Below are 18,814 nucleotides of genomic sequence, written 5' to 3'. Positions count from 1 at the left end.
CGTCGGGAGTGAGGAGAGCCGGGGCAGCCGACCAGGCGCCTCGAGCGGTGGTGGAGAGAATGGCACGCTGCGGAGGGATCGAAGGCAGGAGACAAGAAGAACCAAAACCAGTTCCCGAGAACAAAAGCAGTATGGTAGCTACCACTACGATGGCGAGTAGCTTGCCCATGGATGATGAGTACAGCCGTGGCTTCGAGTGCCGACGAGAAGAGTGCGGTAATGGGCTGTCAGCCGCAGTTTGAAATTGGGCGCACGCATGGGAGCCCTCCGCGTGCGGCACTTGGGTGGTGGAGCAGGTACGCGCGGGGGATTGGCCAGTTCAGGGTGTGATTTACGGGCCGAGTGAGGAAGGAGGTGCGATGTGGGCGGTGGGCGCGGGATCAGCGGGACCGGAGGGTGCGGAGGACGAGGACGCAGCCGAGGAGGGCGACAATGAGGGTGAAGACATACTTGAGTGAGAGATCCCAGGAGAGGCTCGGATCAAGCATGTCTGCGAGCCATGGCGGGAACCAGGACGGCAAGGCAGATCGGGAGACCTGCCGATGAGCATGGAGATAGACAAGAGCCAGAGGAGTGGCCCAGTTGCCAGCGCGTTCGATGGCAGCCCAGATGGACTCGCCAGCAATAGGGCGAATGGCAGCAGTGGCAAAGGCCCAAGCAGCAGCCCAGATGGTGACCAAGGAGAGAGGATAGAACAGAGTCAGAATGCCGATGGCGATGTCGAGGAGACCGATGAGGGGAAGAAGGATGACGGCCTCAGCAGAGGTAAAGCCACCTGCCGCCAGATAGCCACGCCACTTTGAGGCCTCAGCTCCAGAAAAGGCAATCCATCCATGGCCTACAAAGCAGCCGCAGACTCCCACACGGAGAATGCTCTCCAGCTGAATGTCCACCGTAATGCTCATGGTCGAGTCACGTCTGTCGTCGCTTGTCGCTTGTCGCCTGTGGCCGGCGCCGCGTGGCCGGGCGTCGAACGCAGGGCTGACGCACACCTCCCCCCCAAAAATCGACACGTGTGGAGAGGGGGGGATATCCGTAGCATGATCCGTTGATCCGTAGCGTGATCCGTAGTATCGGTAGCGTGATCCGTAGTATGATCGGTAGTGTGATCGGTAGCGCGTTCGGTAGCGTGATTCGTAGTATGATCCGTAGCATGATCCGTAGTATGATCGATAGTGTGATCCGTAGTATGATCGGTAGCGTGTTCGGTAGCGTGATCGGCAGTGTGATCGGGAGTGTGATCGGTGGCGTGATCGGTATTATGATCCGTAGTATAATCGGTAGCGTGATCGGTGGCCGGCGTGTGATGGCTGACTGCGGGTCGACGACCCAACGATAAAGTCTCAATGCGGTAATCAATGACGTTTAGAAGCACCACTCGTCTTCTCATCTCATCATGTCTGGCAAGCTCGGTATCTCCATGCTCGGTTCCATTGTTGGCGGCGTCGTCCTCTGCGAGATTGTCAACGCTGTCTGGGGCTGTACGTACCTCCTCCCTTTTCTCACCTTCTCCCACCTTCTCCATCCCTCACACCAACCAGTACTTGCCGAGGTGAACCGCCACCCGGCCACTGGTCCATCCCGCCACCTTGTTCCCCCTCCCCCCCCCCCCCCCCCACGCCACCCTACCCTACCCACCCTTGCCCATTAGCCAACGACCAACGACCACGACCACCTGTACCACTCCAACCCAGATACCCCTCCATCCACCCACCACCCATATGTGCATGACATACACCTACACCTTGCCCATACAAGCGCTGGCTAGGCTGGCTGACCTGGCGGCAAAAATATTGCCCACCACCACCAACCACCGACTGTCGCCTTGATCACACCCATGCCCTTCCTCTCCCCCCATTCCCCGACCACCACCACCACCACCACCACCACCACCACCACCACCACCACTACTGTTGCACATCTTTCTCTCCTACTCGGAGTGGCGGTCTCCCTTGCTAGTCATGGCCTCCTGGGCTCGCTCTCCAACTCGGCGGAAGTGGGTGACGTCGGGTCGGCTGACGGGTCTTCCGAGTGTCGTCGTCTCGCGCCCGCACCGGCTCCCTCCCTCCTCCCCCGTCCCCCCCCCTCCCAAAGTACAGCTGGTACATGGGTCAGCTGGGGAAGGGGTGTGGGAAGGACTTGTTCCGATAATGACTCACTGTGTGGATGTGATTGGAAATGGATCTATGTGTGTCGATAGCCCCGCTGCCGTCGACCGTCAACCCGAAGTGGCGCAAGGCCACCGAGGAGCGTCGTCGTGAGCTCCACCTCGACCCGTACACCACGGGCGGTGCCCAGTGAAGGGTGTCAATGAACACATGTTCGATTTGGTCTGTGGCCAGTGTGTGTGCGCGCGTGTGTGGAGAAAGAGAGAGAGAGAGAGAGAGGCTGTAGCCAGCCGCATCGTCCATGTCGTCCGCGTCGTCCGCGTCGCAGAGCGTAAACGCGTGGTATCACCCGACAATGCCCTGGGTGCCAAAGATCCGGAACCGGATGTGCCCGTCGCCGTCGGCGTACGAACAGACACAGAGGTCGAGGTAGGCACCATCGGCGAGAAAGCCGGTCATCCGTTCACGGACCCCATCACGGGTCACGTTCGACTCGGTGAGGTCGGTGGCAGGGAGGCCAGGAAAGAGGGCGAGCGCGTCATCGTCAAAGGCGATAACGTCGGCAACTGCCGAGGCGTCGACCAGCCGGAGCACAAACATGTATGTGTGCTGCGGCTTGGCCAGCGTAGCGATGTCGCAAGCGGCGCAGGCGTAGGTTCCGCTCGAGCCAGGACTTGCGCGCTCCACCAGACCGCCGCAAGCCGGACAGAGCGGGACGCATGCAGCCTCGACCTGGCGCGGGCCCGGCGTGATTTCGACAACCCGCGCCAGAACTCGCGCCTTGACGTGCTCACTCCGCGCACGCTCCAACACTGATCGCAGCGAGACTACCGGCCGGGTACGGTTGGTAGCGCTCGGAGCCGCCTTGCACTGCCACACGCCCGGCTCCGGGCAGAGGAGAAAGCGCGAGGTCGACGCCGCGGTGCTCGACGGCTCGACAGAGTACGCTGGTCCATCGACCAGCATCTCACCGGCGCTGCCGAGCCGGCACTCATGGAGCTCGACCCACGAGTCCGTGCCAGCCTCGGCACCCATCGCACCCAGGCACCGCCGCGTCTGCTCACTAAGGATCAGCCGCTGCGCCGGCAGCGGGTCAAACGACCACCGCGAGAGAAAGCCAGCGCCAAGGGGGCGCGCGTCGAGCAGGCGCGTCTGGCCCGGCGGCGGCGAGCCGTCCCAGCCGAGCCCGGTCTGTGCTTCCAGATCGACGCTCGCCAAGCGGACGACCAGGCAAACCGCGCCTCCGTCCGGCTTGACATTGCCCAGCATGACCCGGGGGCAGCTGCCTGCGGCGTGCTTGGCCGGCGCGAGCGGAGCCAGCTCCCGTGGAAGCGCTGTGACGGTGCAGAGCGCTTCGTACCAGCCGCGTAGCTCGCGGACCCGCGCCCGGTCGGCATCGTTGAGGGTGTGCTTGATGGTGAGCGTCGGATGGGTGCGCGGCTCGATGGGCGTACCTAGAGCCTTGTCAAACACCGCAAACGAGGTCCGCTTCCGTGAGCAGCCCTGCCGGAAGCCACGGAAGAGCTGGATGTCGAGTCGGTGAATGCGGACGACGTCGCCAACACCGGCAATCGGCGGCAGTGCGCCCGGCGGCGCAAACACGTTGATCCGCAGCGACGAGAGCTCAGCGTCGCTGTTCGAGTCGTCGCGGAGCGTGAGGCTCATCATCATGTCTGACCCGCGAGTCTGCCGCGGCTCGCGGAGCGCAACAACCACCCCGTAGACGTGCGCCTCCATCCCCACAGCCACCTCGACCAGCGGTGTGTACCGGTAGCTGCGAGTCATGACCTTGCGGCGCTTGACGCCGGTCGCTGACCCGGTGCCTCCTCCGTCGCCTGCTAGCCGGCGCTTTCCGCTCGCGCTGACGCCGCCCGTCTCAACCTCGTCGTTAGCCAGGACAGACCGCATCAGCGCAGCCTGCGAGTCCAACTCGTTCAGCTTCCCTCGAGTCACCTTGATCACCAGGTTCTCCCGTCCTGCCAGCAACACATCCATGACAACGTCCAGCACCCGCTTCTCGGGCTCATCGTCCGAGATACACAGCGCCAAATTGCGGTGCTGGTTGCCCGGCCCTCCCGATGGGCCACCTCCACCTGCTTCCAGCGGCACAATAGCCACCGCGGGCACCGGATGGACCACCAGCACATCGTTCTTGGCCACTACGCCGGCGAGCTTGTGGGCAAAGGCGCCGCGGACAATGAGCCGAACTCGGTTCGGCCCGCTTGTTTCGCTCGCTTCAGCCATCAGCGACACCGATCGTATCCTCAGTCTCTGTGCCACTTGCAACTCTGATGATGGCGATGGAGCCGATGTGCTTGCGCCGTGTGCCCTTTGTGTCCTCGCTCCCTCCGTCACTTCCTCCAGCAGGAACGAGGTCTCGGCCTCGGCCCCGCTCCCAGTGGTTGGCCAGACGAGGAGTACCCGCCCTACCACCACCCCACCCTCTAGCTGTCGGCTTTGTCCAGAAGCCAGCGCCAGCTGAGCCACTCTGACCCGGTCTCCGTCCATGTTGCGGCCGCCTTGCCGTCGTGTTGCGCTGAGAGAGGTGTGTCGGGCCGCTCCCCGAGTCGTACACGCTTTCGCGCGCGCGGGAAGAGCTCATTCACAATTGGATAGGGGGTGAGGCAGCGATGGGTTGCGTTTGATGGCGCCAGCTAGCAATGTCCGGCCGCTGACTGGAGACCGTAGTTTGTGCATGGCCCGGGCGCGAGCGGCGGATGTCGTACAAGAAAGAGCCAGCAGCCAAGTCGAAGGCGAGCGCGGCCACGATCTGGGTCGCCGTCCATTGGCGGCCGTCGGCGTGAGGAAAGACTGAGCCTGACCACCAGAGCTCAACCTCTAGCGCTTCGTCCTGGTGGCTGTCAGAGTCTCGTAAGGAAGGCGGGATGGCCGAAGAGAGCGTGATCTTGCCAGGCAGTGTGTGTGGAGATCAGCGGCGCTACCATCGGCGGAGCAGTCGAGGAGAACAGCAAGCAGTGGCCGCATGTCCTCCACTACTTGCTTTGCCCAGCGAGTTGTCAGCTCGACATTGGCGTCGGCGCCGCAGGTGTAGACGCAGGCGATGTCTGCGATGTCCGCCACGCGACAGGCAACGATCGCATCGATGGCGCCACGGGCCACCTCGAGGGCATCTGATCGCGGCTGGCCGTTCTCCACAACTCGCCACTCTTGGTCCATAGCGACGTGTGCGGCATGAGCAGCTGTTCACTTTGAGACGCGCGCCAACGCGTCCGAATGACCGTACCGTCAAGGGTTCGGTTGTTCTCCCGGCTGCAAGGACGGGCACCTGATCGCGAGTGGGAGTCATCCCCCGCCACCACCATCACCACCACCACCACTACCATCACCGCCGTCACCAACCATCCATGCCGATCCCCATTCCCCAAACTCCTCCGATCGCATCCCCCAGCTGCGTCTCACCCCCCTCTCCTCTTGATCAGCCTCCCCATCATCCACCTCTATTCGCCCTGATCTCCCCATCTACGCAATCCCCCCCTCCCACCAGACTCTATACACCCTTTCTCACCCACCACAGCTCCTCTATCCTCATTCTCAATGCCCTAGCTTCGCCATCCCACCCTCCAGCTCCACCTGGGTCCCCCCTCCCCCAAAGGCCCATGACAGCGTCGGATCGGCCAGCTGTCGCCATCTCCGGAGGCATTGCGGGAGTGGGGCTGGGAGGGGCGGACAGGGGTGAGAGAGAGGCACACGGCACTTTGTGGACACACTTTGCAGGGCGTGAAGTGATCAAGAGTCTAGTAGCATTGTCTGTGATTGAGGAAGCAAGACAATCAGAGTCTGTGTTGTACAAGGTATCGCAGCGGCAGCAGTTGGTGACGAGCCAGCCAAGCCACAGCCCATCCCCCTTTGCATCCACGGTTGAGGAGGTGCTGAGTGTAGTGCCGAGGCAAGGGAAGGAGATAGAGATTGATTTGAAGAGATCTGAAAGAATAGAAAGGTGAAGCACATTATGGCCTTTCATACAAGCCCAACAACGTTGACGTTGTACATTCCTCCCGTCTATGCGGCTTCGGTCAAGGATGGCATCCTCGCTCGTCTCAACTCGTTCATTCTCAAGTACTCGGAGCGACTCGCTGGCGTTCCCATCGCCTACTCCAACCTCCGCCTGCTCAACTATGGTGCCCGCATTGTTGATCCGGCGGACATGTGCATCAAGATCAATGTTGACTTTTGCATCTTTGCTCCTGTCGTCGGTCAGCGTCTGACCGGAACCGTCAACAAGGTCTCCTCGGATCACATCGGCCTCCTCGCTTACGGCGTCTTCAACGCCGCCATTCCGGCGAGTGCCATCGCTCTTGACGAGTGGTACTACGATGCCGACGACGATGCCTGGGCCGTCCGCGGCATGGACGTCGTTGTCTCCGAGGGCGCCCTGCTCTCATTCACTGTCTCGTCCATCACGCCCTCGGCCGCCATCATGGTCATCGAGGGCTCGCTCAAGGGCATCCCGCCCGAGGAAGCCGTCGTCCGCAACGGCCGCGACGCCCTCGCCCCGGTTGTTCCGTCGCTCAAGCGCGGCCATGATGGCGCCCCAGCCATCACCACCCGCAAGACGTTTGTCGACTCGGACGACGACACCGCCGCTGCTAGCGCCAAGGTCGCCGCGAGCGAGGGCAACGATGACGACGACGACGACGACGACCCAAGCATGGTCTTTGCTCGCGAGACCAAGCGTGCCAAGCTCCTCACGTCGAAGGCCAAGCCTGCCGCCAGCTCTGGCGCTGACGATGATGCCGAGCCGGTGCACACTGACGGCGACGACGACGACGACGTCGCGCCCATGGCTGTCGCCGACGACACGCTCGCCAACAAAGCCAAGTCGAAGGACAAGGCCAAGTCGAAGAACAAGGCCAAGTCGAAGGACAAGGCCAAGTCGAAGGACAAGGCCAAGTCGAAAGACAAGGCCAAGGCCAAGGCCAAGAGCAAGAAGAAGTAAATCGGTGACCCGCCGCGGCGAGTTGTGAGCGTTTTACTGTGAGCTCGACGATGAGGCCTTGGCCTCGGCGGCAACGTCCTGCAGGTCGTGCAGGTCGGTGTCGACGTCGGCGGCAGCGTCGACAACCGGCTCGGCGTCGAGGTCCGGGACGGCGGCGGACCCGGCGGCGTCGGCGGCGGGCCTGGCGGCGGCCATGTCGTCGAGGATGTAGCCGTACTTGTAGCCGCGTAGCGGCTCCTCGGGCCGCAGGCGGTCCTCGAGGTCAACTAGGCCGGCCGGCGTGATGATGAGCGCGTCGTGCTTGACCAGATCGTACACGTTGGCGCCGAGCGGCGGGAGGAGGGTGACGGTGTGGAGGTTGCGCGAGGCAAGCTCAAACTGGGTCAGCGGGTTGAGGCTCTCGCCCTCCCAGCGGGCCTGGAACGCAGGGTCGATGACGACCGCCGACGAGATGCCCAGCTTGGCGAGCGCGGCCTTGGCCTCGCGAGTCTTGGCCGCCGGCAGGTCGAGCGAGTCGACCACAAACAGCGCGTCGGCAGCGTACTTGTTGGCCAGAACAGAGCGGAGCGCGGCAGCGCGGACCTTTTTGTTGAGCGCAAAGGCAAAGGACCGAATCTGCTTTCCAAAGGCCACACCACCGCCACGGATGTGCGGGGCCTTGCGGACCGGACCACGGCGAGCCCTCCCCGAGCCCTTCTGCTTGAAGGCCTTGCGGTTAGAGCCACGGACTTCACCGCGCGACTTTGTCTTGGCCACTCCGGAGCGGCGCTTTGCCATCTGCCAGCGGACGGTTCTGTGGATGAGATCCTTCCTCAGCGGAGTGCCAAAGAGGACAGGATCCAGCTTGACCACGCCCTTGATGGCGGCATTAGCCAGATCAAAGACCGGCGCCTCGTACGCGTCCTTGCTCCACCCGACATGACCATCCGAGAGACCAGCATCAGTAGCCAGTGCCACTTCCATGCCATCCTCTCCATTCCCAGCCACTCCCTCCAAATGCTTCGGCTGCCAAGTCGAGCTAAGTCGTCCCAGCCCACGCAGTGTGTTCTGTATCCCCCATACCCCCTTGTTAGTCCTCGCCTCCCTCTCCTCGCGGGATGGTCGTCCGTCACCCGCTCGGCTTCCCCACCGCTCCCCACCGCTTACCACACTCATGGACAATGCGCCTCTCCCTTCAACCACAGACACACATCACATGTTCTATGTTACGTACGCTACGCAGGGTGGCGCGTGCGAGGTGCATGGCCTGGATGTGCGACGAGTGTGGGCTGTGACTCGCTGACTGGGTTGGGCAAAGGTAGGACAAGGGGGGGGATCGGCCATGGCGGCGCCGACTCGGCCGAGTGGTGAGCTGGCTTGGCAGGACTGTGCAACATGCTGGAAGCGTGGGAGAGGATGGCGATGATGATGATGATGATGATGGTGATGGCAGCAGCCTGAGGAGGATTTGGACGAGGAAACGAGACAAGGGGAGAGGGGGGGGGGGGGGGGGGGAAGTTGTTCAATACTAGCCGGGCATCTCGAGATCGTCGGCATTGTCGTCGACGGTGGGGGTGGCGACACGCCGCGGCTGGGTAGCCTGTGCAGCTTGTGCAGCCTGAGCGTAGGACATGGAGACGGCCGGTGGTGTGACATCGGGGGAGGCGTCAGCAGCAAGCGTGGCCGGATCGGCGCGGTCGAGACCGTCGGCGGCCTCGATGTCGGTCTTGAGGCGGGCAAGGGCGGCGGCGCGCTCGTCAGCAGAGGCAGCGGCTCGCTCGGCAATGGTCTTGTCGAGCGCGGGCTTGTAGTCGGCGTAGTACTCGGCACGGGCGGCGGCAAGGGCCTCGAACAGCTCGGGCATGCCCTCCCCAGTGACGGCCGAGACGCCGACGGCGGTAAAGTGGTTGTAGAACTCCTCCAGCACCAGCGACATGGAGCGAACAAGCTCCGACGACATCGACTCGTGGGCAAGGAGCTCCTCCTGGAAGGCCTCAAAGTCGGTCATCCACGAGATCGGCTTCTCGGCGTCGACAATGTCGGCCTTGTTGAACGCCATCACAAACGGGAGCTTGGACTTGTACAGGATGGAGCAGGCGTAAAGCATGTTGGACATGAACGTTGCCGGCGCCACCGTCCGCGGCGTGTCCACCACATACAGCAGGACCGTGGGGAATGAAGCCGCGAGGGTAGTGGTGATGATAGAGCCCGAGGCCGACCAGGTGAAGACCTCGATCTGCCCCGGCGTGTCGATGAACACATTCTCGAGCTTCTCCTTCGACTCGAGGAACGAAAGCACCTGATCAAACCTAGTGGCAAAGAGATTGAGCGAGGTAAGAATGCCTCCGTTAGGACCGAGACCATACTGCTTCATCACCTCTTTGTAGTTGACCGTATCACGGATATCAATGTTGACGCCATAGGGAACGTTGGCCACGGCCGGATCCAGATTGATCATGTACCCATCGACCTCCTTCTCATGCATATACGCATTGATTCTCTATCCCCATTCACATAACCATGTCCACACCCATAACCATGACCATAACCATGACCATGACCATTCATAAGTCATTCCATGCCCATACCCACCCCCACCCACTCATCCATCATCTCGCCCAGCCATCATGCCCCATCCACACACGCACACACACACGGGCATACAAGCACACACACACACACACACACACACACACACACACACACACACACACACACACACACACACACACACACACACACATGTACCTACCTGAAGAAGGGTTGTCTTGCCAGAACCGGCCATGCCCACAACAATGCATGTCGTCGGCTGCTGCCCGTCGTCGGTCGCCATCAAGTCGCCTTGGGGAGTCGGGTGCTGACAGAGTGGTGGTCTTGGTGGCTGCCGCCGGGTGGAGGTACCGGTTTGTGGCTGTGGCGATGGCGAGCGCGACGGCTGGAGGCGATGGCTGAAGGCGGCGATGGTGAGTCATGATGTCGGCATCGGCCACAGTCACGACGATTTCCCTCGTGTCAGCCAACTTAGTCAACTTGGTAAGGGTGGCGGGAAGGGGGAGGGAGGGATTGATTTGATGGGAGGTGGCAGACGGACAAGAGGGTGTGGTGCGTTGCTACGAGCCCATAAGGTGCGAGGGATGGCGGGTGATGGATGAGGAGGCAGTTGGGAGAACGGGCGAGCGGGAGGGCGAGCGAGTCGGCGATCTCGGCGATCGGATGAACGGGAGGGGCGTCGAGGGCTCGGGCCGCGGGCGAGTGGTCAGATCAAAATGATAGACTGGTCCAGGAGGAGGTCGCGGATGGGCTTGAAGGGCAGAAGGTACAACTCGCCCTCCTCCAGATCCACCGACGAGTCCTGATCGAGCTGAAAGGTGCCGATGGTGTCGACGACCTTGCAGAAGACATGGGTATCAAAGTTGGGCGCCGGAATCATGTCGTCTTCTGCATCCTGGGTAGTCAGATCACGGAGCTTCTCCGGGAGACCGTGGAGGAAGGAGTCGGGTGCTGACAGAGTGGTGGTCTTGGTGGCTGCCGCCGGGTGGAGGTACCGGTTTGTGGCTGTGGCGATGGCGAGCGCGACGGCTGAAGGCGATGGCTGAAGGCGGCGATGGTGAGTCATGATGTCGGCATCGGCCACAGTCACGACGATTTCCCTCGTGTCAGCCAACTTAGTCAACTTGGTAAGGGTGGCGGGAAGGGGGAGGGAGGGATTGATTTGATGGGAGGTGGCAGACGGACAAGAGGGTGTGATGCGTTGCTACGAGCCCATAAGGTGTGAGGGATGGCGGGTGATGGATGAGGAGGCAGTTGGGAGAACGGGCGAGCGGGAGGGCGAGCGAGTCGGCGATCTCGGCGATCGGATGAACGGGAGGGGCGTCGAGGGCTCGGGCCGCGGGCGAGTGGTCAGATCAAAATGATAGACTGGTCCAGGAGGAGGTCGCGGATGGGCTTGAAGGGCAGAAGGTACAACTCGCCCTCCTCCAGATCCACCGACGAGTCCTGATCGAGCTGAAAGGTGCCGATGGTGTCGACGACCTTGCAGAAGACATGGGTATCAAAGTTGGGCGCCGGAATCATGTCGTCTTCTGCATCCTGGGTAGTCAGATCACGGAGCTTCTCCGGGAGACCGTTGAGGAAGGACTCGTTGAGATGCTCCGCCATGAGATCGACGTATCTCTGAGTGTACTCCAGCTCTGCCGGCGAGAGCCTTGTGCGGACGACGGGATTCTTGAGGATGTACATGCAGAACTTCTCGATCTTCCTCAACCTCGTTCGATAATAGCTTCTCAGCAAGTACTTGACCCTCTCGAGCTCCAGTTGCTTGAGTCGGGTCATAAAGGTAGCCCCGTCATCCAGTTCCCCGGCCACCACATCCTCCTGCTCCTTGACGTCCTCGCTGACTCTTGCCACCAGCGCGTCTTCAAAGATGAGCACATGCGGCGAGAACTTCTCATTCAACCACGCCTGCTTCAACGCCTCAATGTCCTGCATACACACATGCGTTAGTATGTTACCTCACACACACACACTCTCTCTCTCTCCGTGTGCGTGTTCTCCATGCTCTGTACACCCCTCCCCCTCGTCCCTCCCGCCTTGGCCCTCTTGACCCCCAACACCAGCCAACGCGCCCAAAATGTAGAATCACCACACACACGGTCACTCTCCCCATGCCAGCACCCGTACACATCCACTTATTGACATATGGCGTGTATGAGAGACCAGATGGTTGGGAGAGAGAATGGGGGGTGGTCGTCGTATCCTACATACGTACATTGTTCTGCACTGCAGCTCCAGAGTGGCCCTTGAGTCCCCAGGAGCTCTGCGAGGACGACAGTGCCATGGTCGGCGAGCGGGGAGACGGGTGTCAAGGCCAGAGGCTGAGGGAGAGATCACGGCTGCTTATGGTCAGGCTTCGGCCCGAGGCCGGTGGCAAGGCAAGGGCAGTGCAGTCTAGGCATCGGATGCGCATCATGCGTCTTGCATAGAGCTGGAGTTGCACCGCGAGCTCAACTCGATGAAGTCGAGGCTGACGACGCCAGGTCGTGGTCATCAAGGCCGACGTCTGCGCTAGCACCGCTGGCCTCGCCATCGCTAGACGCAGCCTCGCCACCGCCGCCAAAGACGCCATCGGTGTCCAGGCCGGCGGCGAGTTGCTTGTGGCGGAGGAGATCAGCGTAAACCTCGCGTTCGCGCTTGCGAGCAAGGTCGACCTCGGTCTGGAGCTGGAAAACGCGGTCCTCAAGGGTGTGGAGGCGGGCCACCACGTGGTCCGGCACCGGCTGGGTCGAGAGCGCCACCAGAGTCTCGATGTCGGCAGCATCAAGCTCTTCGGCGGTCAACTCGGGCTTCTCGTCGGCAGCAGGCTCCGAGACAAGCGCCGAGGCGAGGGTTGACTCCAGGTCGGTCTCCATCTCGCGGAGTTTGGTGTAGAACGACTGTTGCTTGAGCCAGAGCGGGTTGAGCTGGAGCAGCCGATCGTTGAGGTGCTGAATCTCGGCGTCTTTGGCATCCATTTCGGAGAGAAGCGCAGCCTCTGTCTCGCGAAGCAGCGACATCTCCTCGCGGAGTTGGGCGTTGGCGTTGGTGAGCTCGCACAGCTCGGTCCGGGCATCGTCGGCGATTTGCTGGGCAAGCTCCTTCTCTTCGCGCATCTCGGCCTCGCGGTTCTGGTCCAGCACATCGCCCGAGTCATACTCGGACTTGATGAGCTTGAGCAGGTGGGCGTACGTCGGGACTCGCTCGATGATGACCTCGAACAGCTGCGAGTACACGGTCCGCCGGATCCGGCACGAGCCCTCGCTCTCGGCGCCCGAGTTCCTCAGCGCGTCGAGGAGCGCAACCTCGAGCTCGATGGCGTCGGAGCGAAAGTCGCCCGAGCTGCCGCCGGCTCCACCTGCTGTACCTCGAGAGCTCGGCGAGGCCGTCGACGGGCGCACCACCGGAGCGGTCCGCGCAAACTCGTACGTGGTTGAGATCGGAATCGACTTGGTTGCTGCGCTCCGGCCGACTGCGCCCTTGGCCGTCGCCGGCCGGCGAAAGCCTGAGACTGTGGCTGGCCGCGGTGGCGGCGCATCAACTACATACCATCGCGGCTCTGGTGGGTCCGGATTGTCGCGGAGCCACGCTTGGATCGCCGGCGTGCCGCTCGACACGGTCTCGCCGCGCTCGTTGCGAAAGACAAAGGTCGGGTCGTCGGCCTTGGCGCTGCTCCCATCGCCAGGACTTTCGCCAGCCGGGGCCACGCTCCGCAGTGGCACGTCGCCGTCCGAACGGCGGGCTCGTGCTGGAGACCACTGCTTCCGGTGGTGTGACATGACCGATGCCGGCCGCCCAGCAGCAGCGCCAGACGACCTCGCCCCTGCTGTGAGGGCCTGCGAGGCGGTTGTTGGGCGGGCCGGCTCGATTCCTGGCGACGCCTCGCTCTTGCCTGGCGACAGCCGCTCGGAAAGCAGCGCTCTGGTGGCGGCTAGGGCCGAGGACACCCGCTTGGGCTTGGAGCTCTCAAGATAGCCGATCGAGCTTCCGCTTCCAGCTAGCGTCATCTTTCTCGACCGCGCCGCCGCTGCTGTCTGTGGACGACCTCTTCTCTTCCGGGCGCTCCCCGGCGATCGGCCACTTGCCAGAGAAGCATCATCCTGATCCCGACCAGGCCGCCGACGACGTCGGCCAGGACTCTCGCCCGTGCCTGGCCGAGATCCGACCAATCCATGTGAGCTTGACCGCGACATCCTTTCCCTTCGAGTCGATCCAGGTGAGCTCACAGCCCGTTCTCCGCTCCCGCCACTCGTACTCGGCCTCTGTCTTGGCCGCGTCGACTCGCCCGTCGTACTCCTCAGATAGGCAAAGGCGCCCGACGTCGGTGGCAGCGGTGACGACGGCGTAAGCCGTGCGGCTGCCCCAGATACAATCAGCCCACTGCTGCTGCTGCTCTCTACCTCGGTCATGGTCAAGACGGTCGGTGAGTAGAGCGGTGTCGGCCCTGCCCGAGCCCCGTGGCTTGTCACCCTAGCCTGTGGCTTGTGGCCGTTTGGCGCCGCTGACCGCGCCAACTTTTGGCTCTTTTTGTGACCTAGCTAGCTTACAATACAGGGTGCTGTGAGCTGTAGGGGGGTGATCGGAGATCATAAAGGGGTGCAAGAGAACGGCAAGAGAGTAGGGAGTGGAAAGCGCGAAGGGGAGGGGAGGGATGGGGAGGGATAACCTATGGATGGGATGGAAAGTCTCTGCAGCAGGGTGGGTGAGGGAGGATCAGTTCGCGATCACAAAAATGCTACCGCACGCACGTGGAGATATGCGCTGCAGTATCTGTGAGATCAGGCGATTTGGCTCTTCAGCTTGTGTGACGACAGCAGCAGTCCACAACAAGCACTCTACCACGGATCAACTTTGGTTTAAGAGTTGTGACATGATCGTTGCGCTTTTCTTGATGCCCATCGCTCGGTCCAATCGTTCCCATTGTCCCGTTCCCGTCCATTGTTTCGTTCGTTTCGCTCGTTCGTTTCGTTCGTTCGTTTCGTTCGTTCCTTTCGTTCATTCGTTTCGTTCGTTCGTTTCGTTCGTTCGTCGAAGCCATGCCACATACAGCTCCCCCTTCCTTCCCCCCCTCCCCCTCTCCCCCCTCTCCCCTACCGCACCTCCACTTGCCCGACGCGGACAACTACAGCCACTCACTCCACCCCAAACACCACCTCGACGGCAGGAACATGCCACGGACACGGTGTTCCATCTTTCGGAATGAGGAGGGGGCCACAGGCTATGTATGACCAACCGTACATGGGGGGAGTGGGGGGGGGAGGGAGGGTGGGGAGGGTGGGGAGTGGGGGGGGAGGGAGGGAGGGTTATGGACGTCGTGTTGTGTGTATGTGTGTGTGGGGAGTGCGCATGCATGGGCATTGGTTTGGTTATTTTAGAGATGGTGGAGTCGGGCAGCTGTGTGTGGCTCACCTTTTTTGTGCTCTCTCGTGCTCTTGATCGGATGATGGCGATGGCGGTTGTAGTTGGTGGCGGTGCCTGAGACGATGGAGGAGCTGTTGGCCAAGGCGACGAGCAAGCTGGGCTTGACTCATCCGACAACGTTGTACATGGATACGGGGGCGATCGTGGACGAGACGGAGCTCATCGACAACAATGATGTGCTGTATGTGGCCGAGAACAACGAGCCGTTTTTCAAGCACGCCAAGTCGGGCTCGTCCACCCCACGCGACGTGGCGATGCCGGGTGAGGGCGCCGAGACGCCACGGGTTGTGACGCCGCGGGTTGTAACGCCGCAGGCGGTCTCGCCGCCGTCTGCATCCATCCATCAGAGCGAGGTCAGGCGTGGGAAGGAGGTGGAGGAAGACGATGATCCAGACACGAAGGAGACAGTGGCTGCGGTGGAGGCGACTGCGGCTCTTCAGCCCGCCGCCGAGCTGGAGCTCCTGCGGAGTCGCGAGGAGAAGCGCGTGGAGCGGACGGCTGCGGCAGAAAAGGCGCAGGCGGTGGCGGAGCTGCTGAATGCGTCTCGGCGGGCGACGCAGGCGGCGGACGAGTTTGGCGAGCAGGCTGCAGCGGTGGCGGCACAGCGGGCGGAGCAGGCGGCGATGCTGGCGCGGCATGCAGACGACCGTGACGTGATCCGCAAGCTCGCAGAAGCGCAGAAGATTCGGTCGTCGGAGCTCGACGACGGCGGCAACGGTGGCAACGGCGGGAGGAACGGGCGCGATGGGTTGAGCCTGGACACGGGGAACGGCGATGGTGGCGGCGGGGCAAGCAGTGGGGCGAGCGAGATGGACCCGGACCTGATTGTGACGATCATCGGCGGCAAGTACCCGAGGCACGTGGTGGAGTGTGTGATGCGTCACACGGCAGGCTCTGCAGACACGCTCATCTCGCTCCTACTCAACGGGATCGACGTTGCCGAGTGGCTGGCCAAGGACGAGGCGCTGATGGCGGCGGCCAAATCGCCGCCGACGGTGTTTGACTGCGAGCTCTGTTTCTGCGAGTTTGAGGTCTCGCAGATGTACACGGTCGACTGCGCAGCGTCGCACCGGTTCTGTTTTGAGTGCATCGGGCGGATGGTGGAGATGAACATCCGCGAGAACACCGAGGCGGTCTGCCCCGGCGGCGAGTGCAACCATGTCATGTCCGAGATTGAGGTGATGCAGACGGTGGGCGAGGGCGAGCTGCTGACCAAGTTCCGCACCCAACAGCTGACGCGGGCCATCACCTCGATCCCGGGCGCGATTCCGTGCCCAACGGCCGACTGCACTGGGTACGAGATTGCGTCGATGCCCGGCGAGAAGGAGCGTGTGACGTGCTCGGTCTGCCGGGCAGTCTTCTGCTCTCTGTGCAAGAACCAGTACCACTACAAGTACGAGTGTGGGCAGGTACAGCAGGCAGAGCGGGCGTGGCTCGAGTGGGTGACAAGCGGGCGGCGGGCGTATCTGGACCAGCTCGCGGCGGCCGACGCCGAGTACGAGGAGCGAATTTCCGAGTTCAATGAGGCCCGCGAGGCGCACCAGCGCGAGGTCGAGGCTGCGCTGCAGCGGCTTCGCGAGAACGAGAACGACGAGGAGTGGAAGGCGGCCAACTGCCGGTGCTGCCCGTCGTGCGGCCGGGTCATCAACCGGGTCGCCGGCTGCTCGTCGATGGTGTGCGGGCGGAACTACCACGGCGGCGACAACCAGGACGGATGCGGGGCAAGCTTCAACTGGGAGACGGCGCCGGCGTATGTGCCGGCGACGTCGAGCCACATCCGGGTCGACACCGAGTTTGGCACCGAGGCACCCGAGCACTCGATCCGGACCGAGCACATCTTGTTTGCCGGCACAGATGGGACGGCGGTCCGGTTGCGGTGCGATCTGTGCCAGCAGGACATCTTTGGCCCCGAGTTTCGGTGCATCGCCTGCCCGGCGTTTGCGGTCTGCCTCCGCTGCCAGCCGCTGGCCATCGATGAAGGCTCACCGCACCGCACCCATGTGTTTGACATCATCATGGACGAGCGGACCGAGTAGCCGCCGCCGCAGTCGCAGTAATATCACACGGCTTTACGGCGAGAGGGGGAGCGGCGACGAGCGCTTGGAAGTGCGCCGGGCCTCGGCCTCGGAGGCAGCAGTATGGGCCGGCGAGCGCGACCGCTTTTTGCGGCCCATCATGCGCGCGGCACGCGAGTGGCGTGGGAGCCGAACAGGCGTCCCGTCCTCAGCGGCCGGAGCGCCGACATTGCTCGGCTGGGTCTCGAGCTCGCGCATGGCCTCGAGGGCGGCGAGATCAAAGTCGTCGTCAGCGGCGGGGTTGGCGGCAGGGCGGGAAGTCGCCGGCGGCTGGGTCTCGAGCTCGCGCATGGCCTCGAGGGCGGCGAGATCAAAGTCGTCATCAGCGGCGGGGTTGGCGGCAGGGCGGGAAGTCGCCGGCGGCTGGGTCTCGAGCTCGCGCATGGCCTCGAGGGCGGCGAGATCAAAGTCGTCGTCAGCGGCGGGGTTGGCGGCAGGGCGGGAAGTCACCGGCGGCTGGGTCTCGAGCTCGCGCATGGCCTCGAGGGCGGCGAGATCAAAGTCGTCATCAGCGGCGGGGTTGGCGGCCGAGGGGCGCGCAGTCGGCGCAGTCGAGACAGCCGGCTGTTCCGGAACGGCGCTCCACCCACCAAGGCCGCCCTCGTCACCGAAAAGCATGTTGGGTGCAATGCCATCGAGGAGGGCAGCGGCACGAATCTCTTCGGCGGTGGGCTCGGCAGCAAGGTCCATCTCTTCACGAGTCACGCCGTGCTCAGACTGGTAGCGCATGCGACTGACAAGGTCGCGGACCATGGCGTTTGAGGCGAGCTTGCGGACGCGGTCGATAAAGTCCGGAAAGACGAGCTTGGGAAAGACGTCGTGCGCCCAATCATGGTAGGCGCCAAGGAGCTTTGAGAGGTTCGCCAGCTCGTCACCCTTCTTCCGGCTCATCTTGGCACGCTTGGGAAAGTGCTTCAACACGTAGGGAAAGCCACGATCTTCGACAAGCATCTCGGCCTTGAGCGTCGGCACCTTTTTCCGCAGCCTGTTTGTTGTTCATGTAAGTACCCTGGCCCGATTGCCCGCTCCGAGCCAGAAGCCATGGCCATCCATGGTTGAGAAAAAGTCGGCGAGGTAGATTCTACCGGAAAGCGGGGGGCACCCGCACCAGCACCGCCCCCTCCCCCTCCCCCCCCCCCGGCCACACCCATGCCACATGCTGCAAACAGACATAACGTACTTGACCTGGACCTCACCATCCTCTCCAATACTCCCTGGTGCCGCTGCCACAATCTCGACCTTCTGTGTCGTCCGCTCCTTATGCTTGGACATGGCTCCGCCGGGTGACGTTGCCAGAGACGACGACGACGACGACGAGGAGGACGTAGTAGCGGCGGTGGCGGTGGGGGTGGGCATGGTTGACCGTGCTGCTGCGCGGACAACAACCTTTCCCGGCATATGTTTGTGTGTGTGTATGTGTGTGGGGTGTGTGTGTGTGTGTGTGGGGAGAGCGGTGGCGGGTGCGGCGACAGGGAGTCCTGTCCGAGACGTGACGGAGCGCGATGAGATGGGCATGGCTAGCACACCTGGCGTTGTTCACTCATCGACGTATCGATCACTGTGACACCGGGAATCGACAAGATGACAACCATGTCATTTGTTGGCCACTCTTATCAGATGGCCTCCTGCCGACCTTGTACATCAGCCTGACGGAGACCAGCCTGCTGGCCACGACGATCACTGCCCATCACCGCCCACATGTGCTTCTCCTCCGATCGGCTAACCATGGTCAGCATCCGACC

At 62.5% G+C, this 18,814-nt stretch overlaps 10 protein-coding genes across 10 annotated transcripts; 2 read left to right on the top strand and 8 right to left on the bottom strand.

Annotated features, from left to right (window-relative positions):
- Positions 1-315: 315 nt before the first annotated feature.
- Positions 316-1,101, bottom strand: AMSG_02942 (uncharacterized protein). Its single transcript, XM_013904833.1, has one exon. The coding sequence runs from the start codon at positions 903-905 to the stop codon at positions 381-383; it is 525 nt and encodes a 174-aa protein (XP_013760287.1). The 5' UTR covers positions 906-1,101; the 3' UTR covers positions 316-380.
- A 1,352-nt stretch (positions 1,102-2,453) lies between these two features.
- Positions 2,454-4,564, bottom strand: AMSG_02940 (uncharacterized protein; the record flags this gene model as incomplete). Its single annotated transcript, XM_013904832.1, has 1 exon — positions 2,454-4,564. The coding sequence occupies exon 1, from the start codon at positions 4,350-4,352 to the stop codon at positions 2,454-2,456; it is 1,899 nt and encodes a 632-aa protein (XP_013760286.1). The 5' UTR covers positions 4,353-4,564.
- A 1,258-nt stretch (positions 4,565-5,822) lies between these two features.
- AMSG_02939 (DNA-directed RNA polymerase I subunit RPA43) lies at positions 5,823-7,079 on the top strand. The gene has a single exon (XM_013904831.1). It carries the CDS (start codon positions 6,079-6,081, stop codon positions 7,063-7,065), a length of 987 nt encoding a protein of 328 aa, XP_013760285.1. The 5' UTR covers positions 5,823-6,078; the 3' UTR covers positions 7,066-7,079.
- Positions 7,080-7,081: 2 nt separating this feature from the next.
- Positions 7,082-8,319, bottom strand: AMSG_02938 (50S ribosomal protein L4). Its single transcript, XM_013904830.1, has 2 exons — positions 8,279-8,319; positions 7,082-8,112 (listed from the first exon to the last, which is right to left on the bottom strand). The coding sequence occupies exons 1-2, from the start codon at positions 8,306-8,308 to the stop codon at positions 7,099-7,101; spliced, it is 1,044 nt and encodes a 347-aa protein (XP_013760284.1). The 5' UTR covers positions 8,309-8,319; the 3' UTR covers positions 7,082-7,098.
- A 229-nt stretch (positions 8,320-8,548) lies between these two features.
- Positions 8,549-9,892, bottom strand: AMSG_02937 (GPN-loop GTPase 1). Its single transcript, XM_013904829.1, has 2 exons — positions 9,797-9,892; positions 8,549-9,544 (listed from the first exon to the last, which is right to left on the bottom strand). The coding sequence occupies exons 1-2, from the start codon at positions 9,875-9,877 to the stop codon at positions 8,573-8,575; spliced, it is 1,053 nt and encodes a 350-aa protein (XP_013760283.1). The 5' UTR covers positions 9,878-9,892; the 3' UTR covers positions 8,549-8,572.
- Positions 9,893-10,300: 408 nt separating this feature from the next.
- AMSG_02936 (uncharacterized protein) lies at positions 10,301-10,660 on the bottom strand (the record flags this gene model as incomplete). The annotated part of the gene is made up of 1 exon (XM_013904828.1): positions 10,301-10,660. The coding sequence occupies one exon, from the start codon at positions 10,658-10,660 to the stop codon at positions 10,301-10,303; it is 360 nt and encodes a 119-aa protein (XP_013760282.1).
- Positions 10,661-10,944: 284 nt separating this feature from the next.
- AMSG_02935 (DNA replication complex GINS protein sld5) lies at positions 10,945-11,881 on the bottom strand (the record flags this gene model as incomplete). Its single annotated transcript, XM_013904827.1, has 2 exons — positions 10,945-11,526; positions 11,813-11,881. 2 exons carry the CDS (start codon positions 11,879-11,881, stop codon positions 10,945-10,947), a joined length of 651 nt encoding a protein of 216 aa, XP_013760281.1.
- Positions 11,882-12,047: 166 nt separating this feature from the next.
- On the bottom strand, positions 12,048-13,583 carry AMSG_02934 (uncharacterized protein; the record flags this gene model as incomplete). The annotated part of the gene is made up of 1 exon (XM_013904826.1): positions 12,048-13,583. One exon carries the CDS (start codon positions 13,581-13,583, stop codon positions 12,048-12,050), a length of 1,536 nt encoding a protein of 511 aa, XP_013760280.1.
- Positions 13,584-14,773: 1,190 nt separating this feature from the next.
- On the top strand, positions 14,774-17,051 carry AMSG_02933 (uncharacterized protein). The gene is made up of 2 exons (XM_013904825.1): positions 14,774-14,798; positions 15,039-17,051. Exon 2 carries the CDS (start codon positions 15,060-15,062, stop codon positions 17,031-17,033), a length of 1,974 nt encoding a protein of 657 aa, XP_013760279.1. The 5' UTR covers positions 14,774-14,798; positions 15,039-15,059; the 3' UTR covers positions 17,034-17,051.
- Positions 17,052-17,066: 15 nt separating this feature from the next.
- On the bottom strand, positions 17,067-18,344 carry AMSG_02932 (uncharacterized protein; the record flags this gene model as incomplete). The annotated part of the gene is made up of 2 exons (XM_013904824.1): positions 17,067-18,057; positions 18,244-18,344. The coding sequence occupies 2 exons, from the start codon at positions 18,342-18,344 to the stop codon at positions 17,067-17,069; spliced, it is 1,092 nt and encodes a 363-aa protein (XP_013760278.1).
- Between the last annotated feature and the right edge of the window lie 470 nt (positions 18,345-18,814).

Source organism: Thecamonas trahens, assembly GCF_000142905.1.
Source record: "Thecamonas trahens ATCC 50062 unplaced genomic scaffold supercont1.11, whole genome shotgun sequence".
NCBI classification, from domain to species: Eukaryota; order Apusomonadida; family Apusomonadidae; genus Thecamonas; species Thecamonas trahens.
Note: the sequence above shows the minus strand (reverse complement) of the source record. Positions and strands in the feature narration are given on the sequence as shown.

What these genes read in the sequence shown, in the direction of transcription:
- AMSG_02937 (XM_013904829.1), bottom strand. Translation starts at nt 9,877, where the DNA reads ATGGCGACCGACGACGGGCAGCAGCCGACGACATGCATTGTTGTGGGC. An exon ending in GCAAGACAACCCTTCTTCAG is followed by an intron (nt 9,545 to 9,796) that starts GTAGGTACATGT and finishes GAATGGGGATAG; the next exon opens with AGAATCAATGCGTATATGCA.
- AMSG_02938 (XM_013904830.1), bottom strand. Translation starts at nt 8,308, where the DNA reads ATGCACCTCGCACGCGCCACCCTGCGTAGC. An exon ending in CACGCGCCACCCTGCGTAGC is followed by an intron (nt 8,113 to 8,278) that starts GTACGTAACATA and finishes TGGGGGATACAG; the next exon opens with AACACACTGCGTGGGCTGGG.
- AMSG_02939 (XM_013904831.1), top strand. Translation starts at nt 6,079, where the DNA reads ATGGCCTTTCATACAAGCCCAACAACGTTGACGTTGTACATTCCTCCC.
- AMSG_02933 (XM_013904825.1), top strand. Translation starts at nt 15,060, where the DNA reads ATGGAGGAGCTGTTGGCCAAGGCGACGAGCAAGCTGGGCTTGACTCAT.
- AMSG_02942 (XM_013904833.1), bottom strand. Translation starts at nt 905, where the DNA reads ATGAGCATTACGGTGGACATTCAGCTGGAGAGCATTCTCCGTGTGGGA.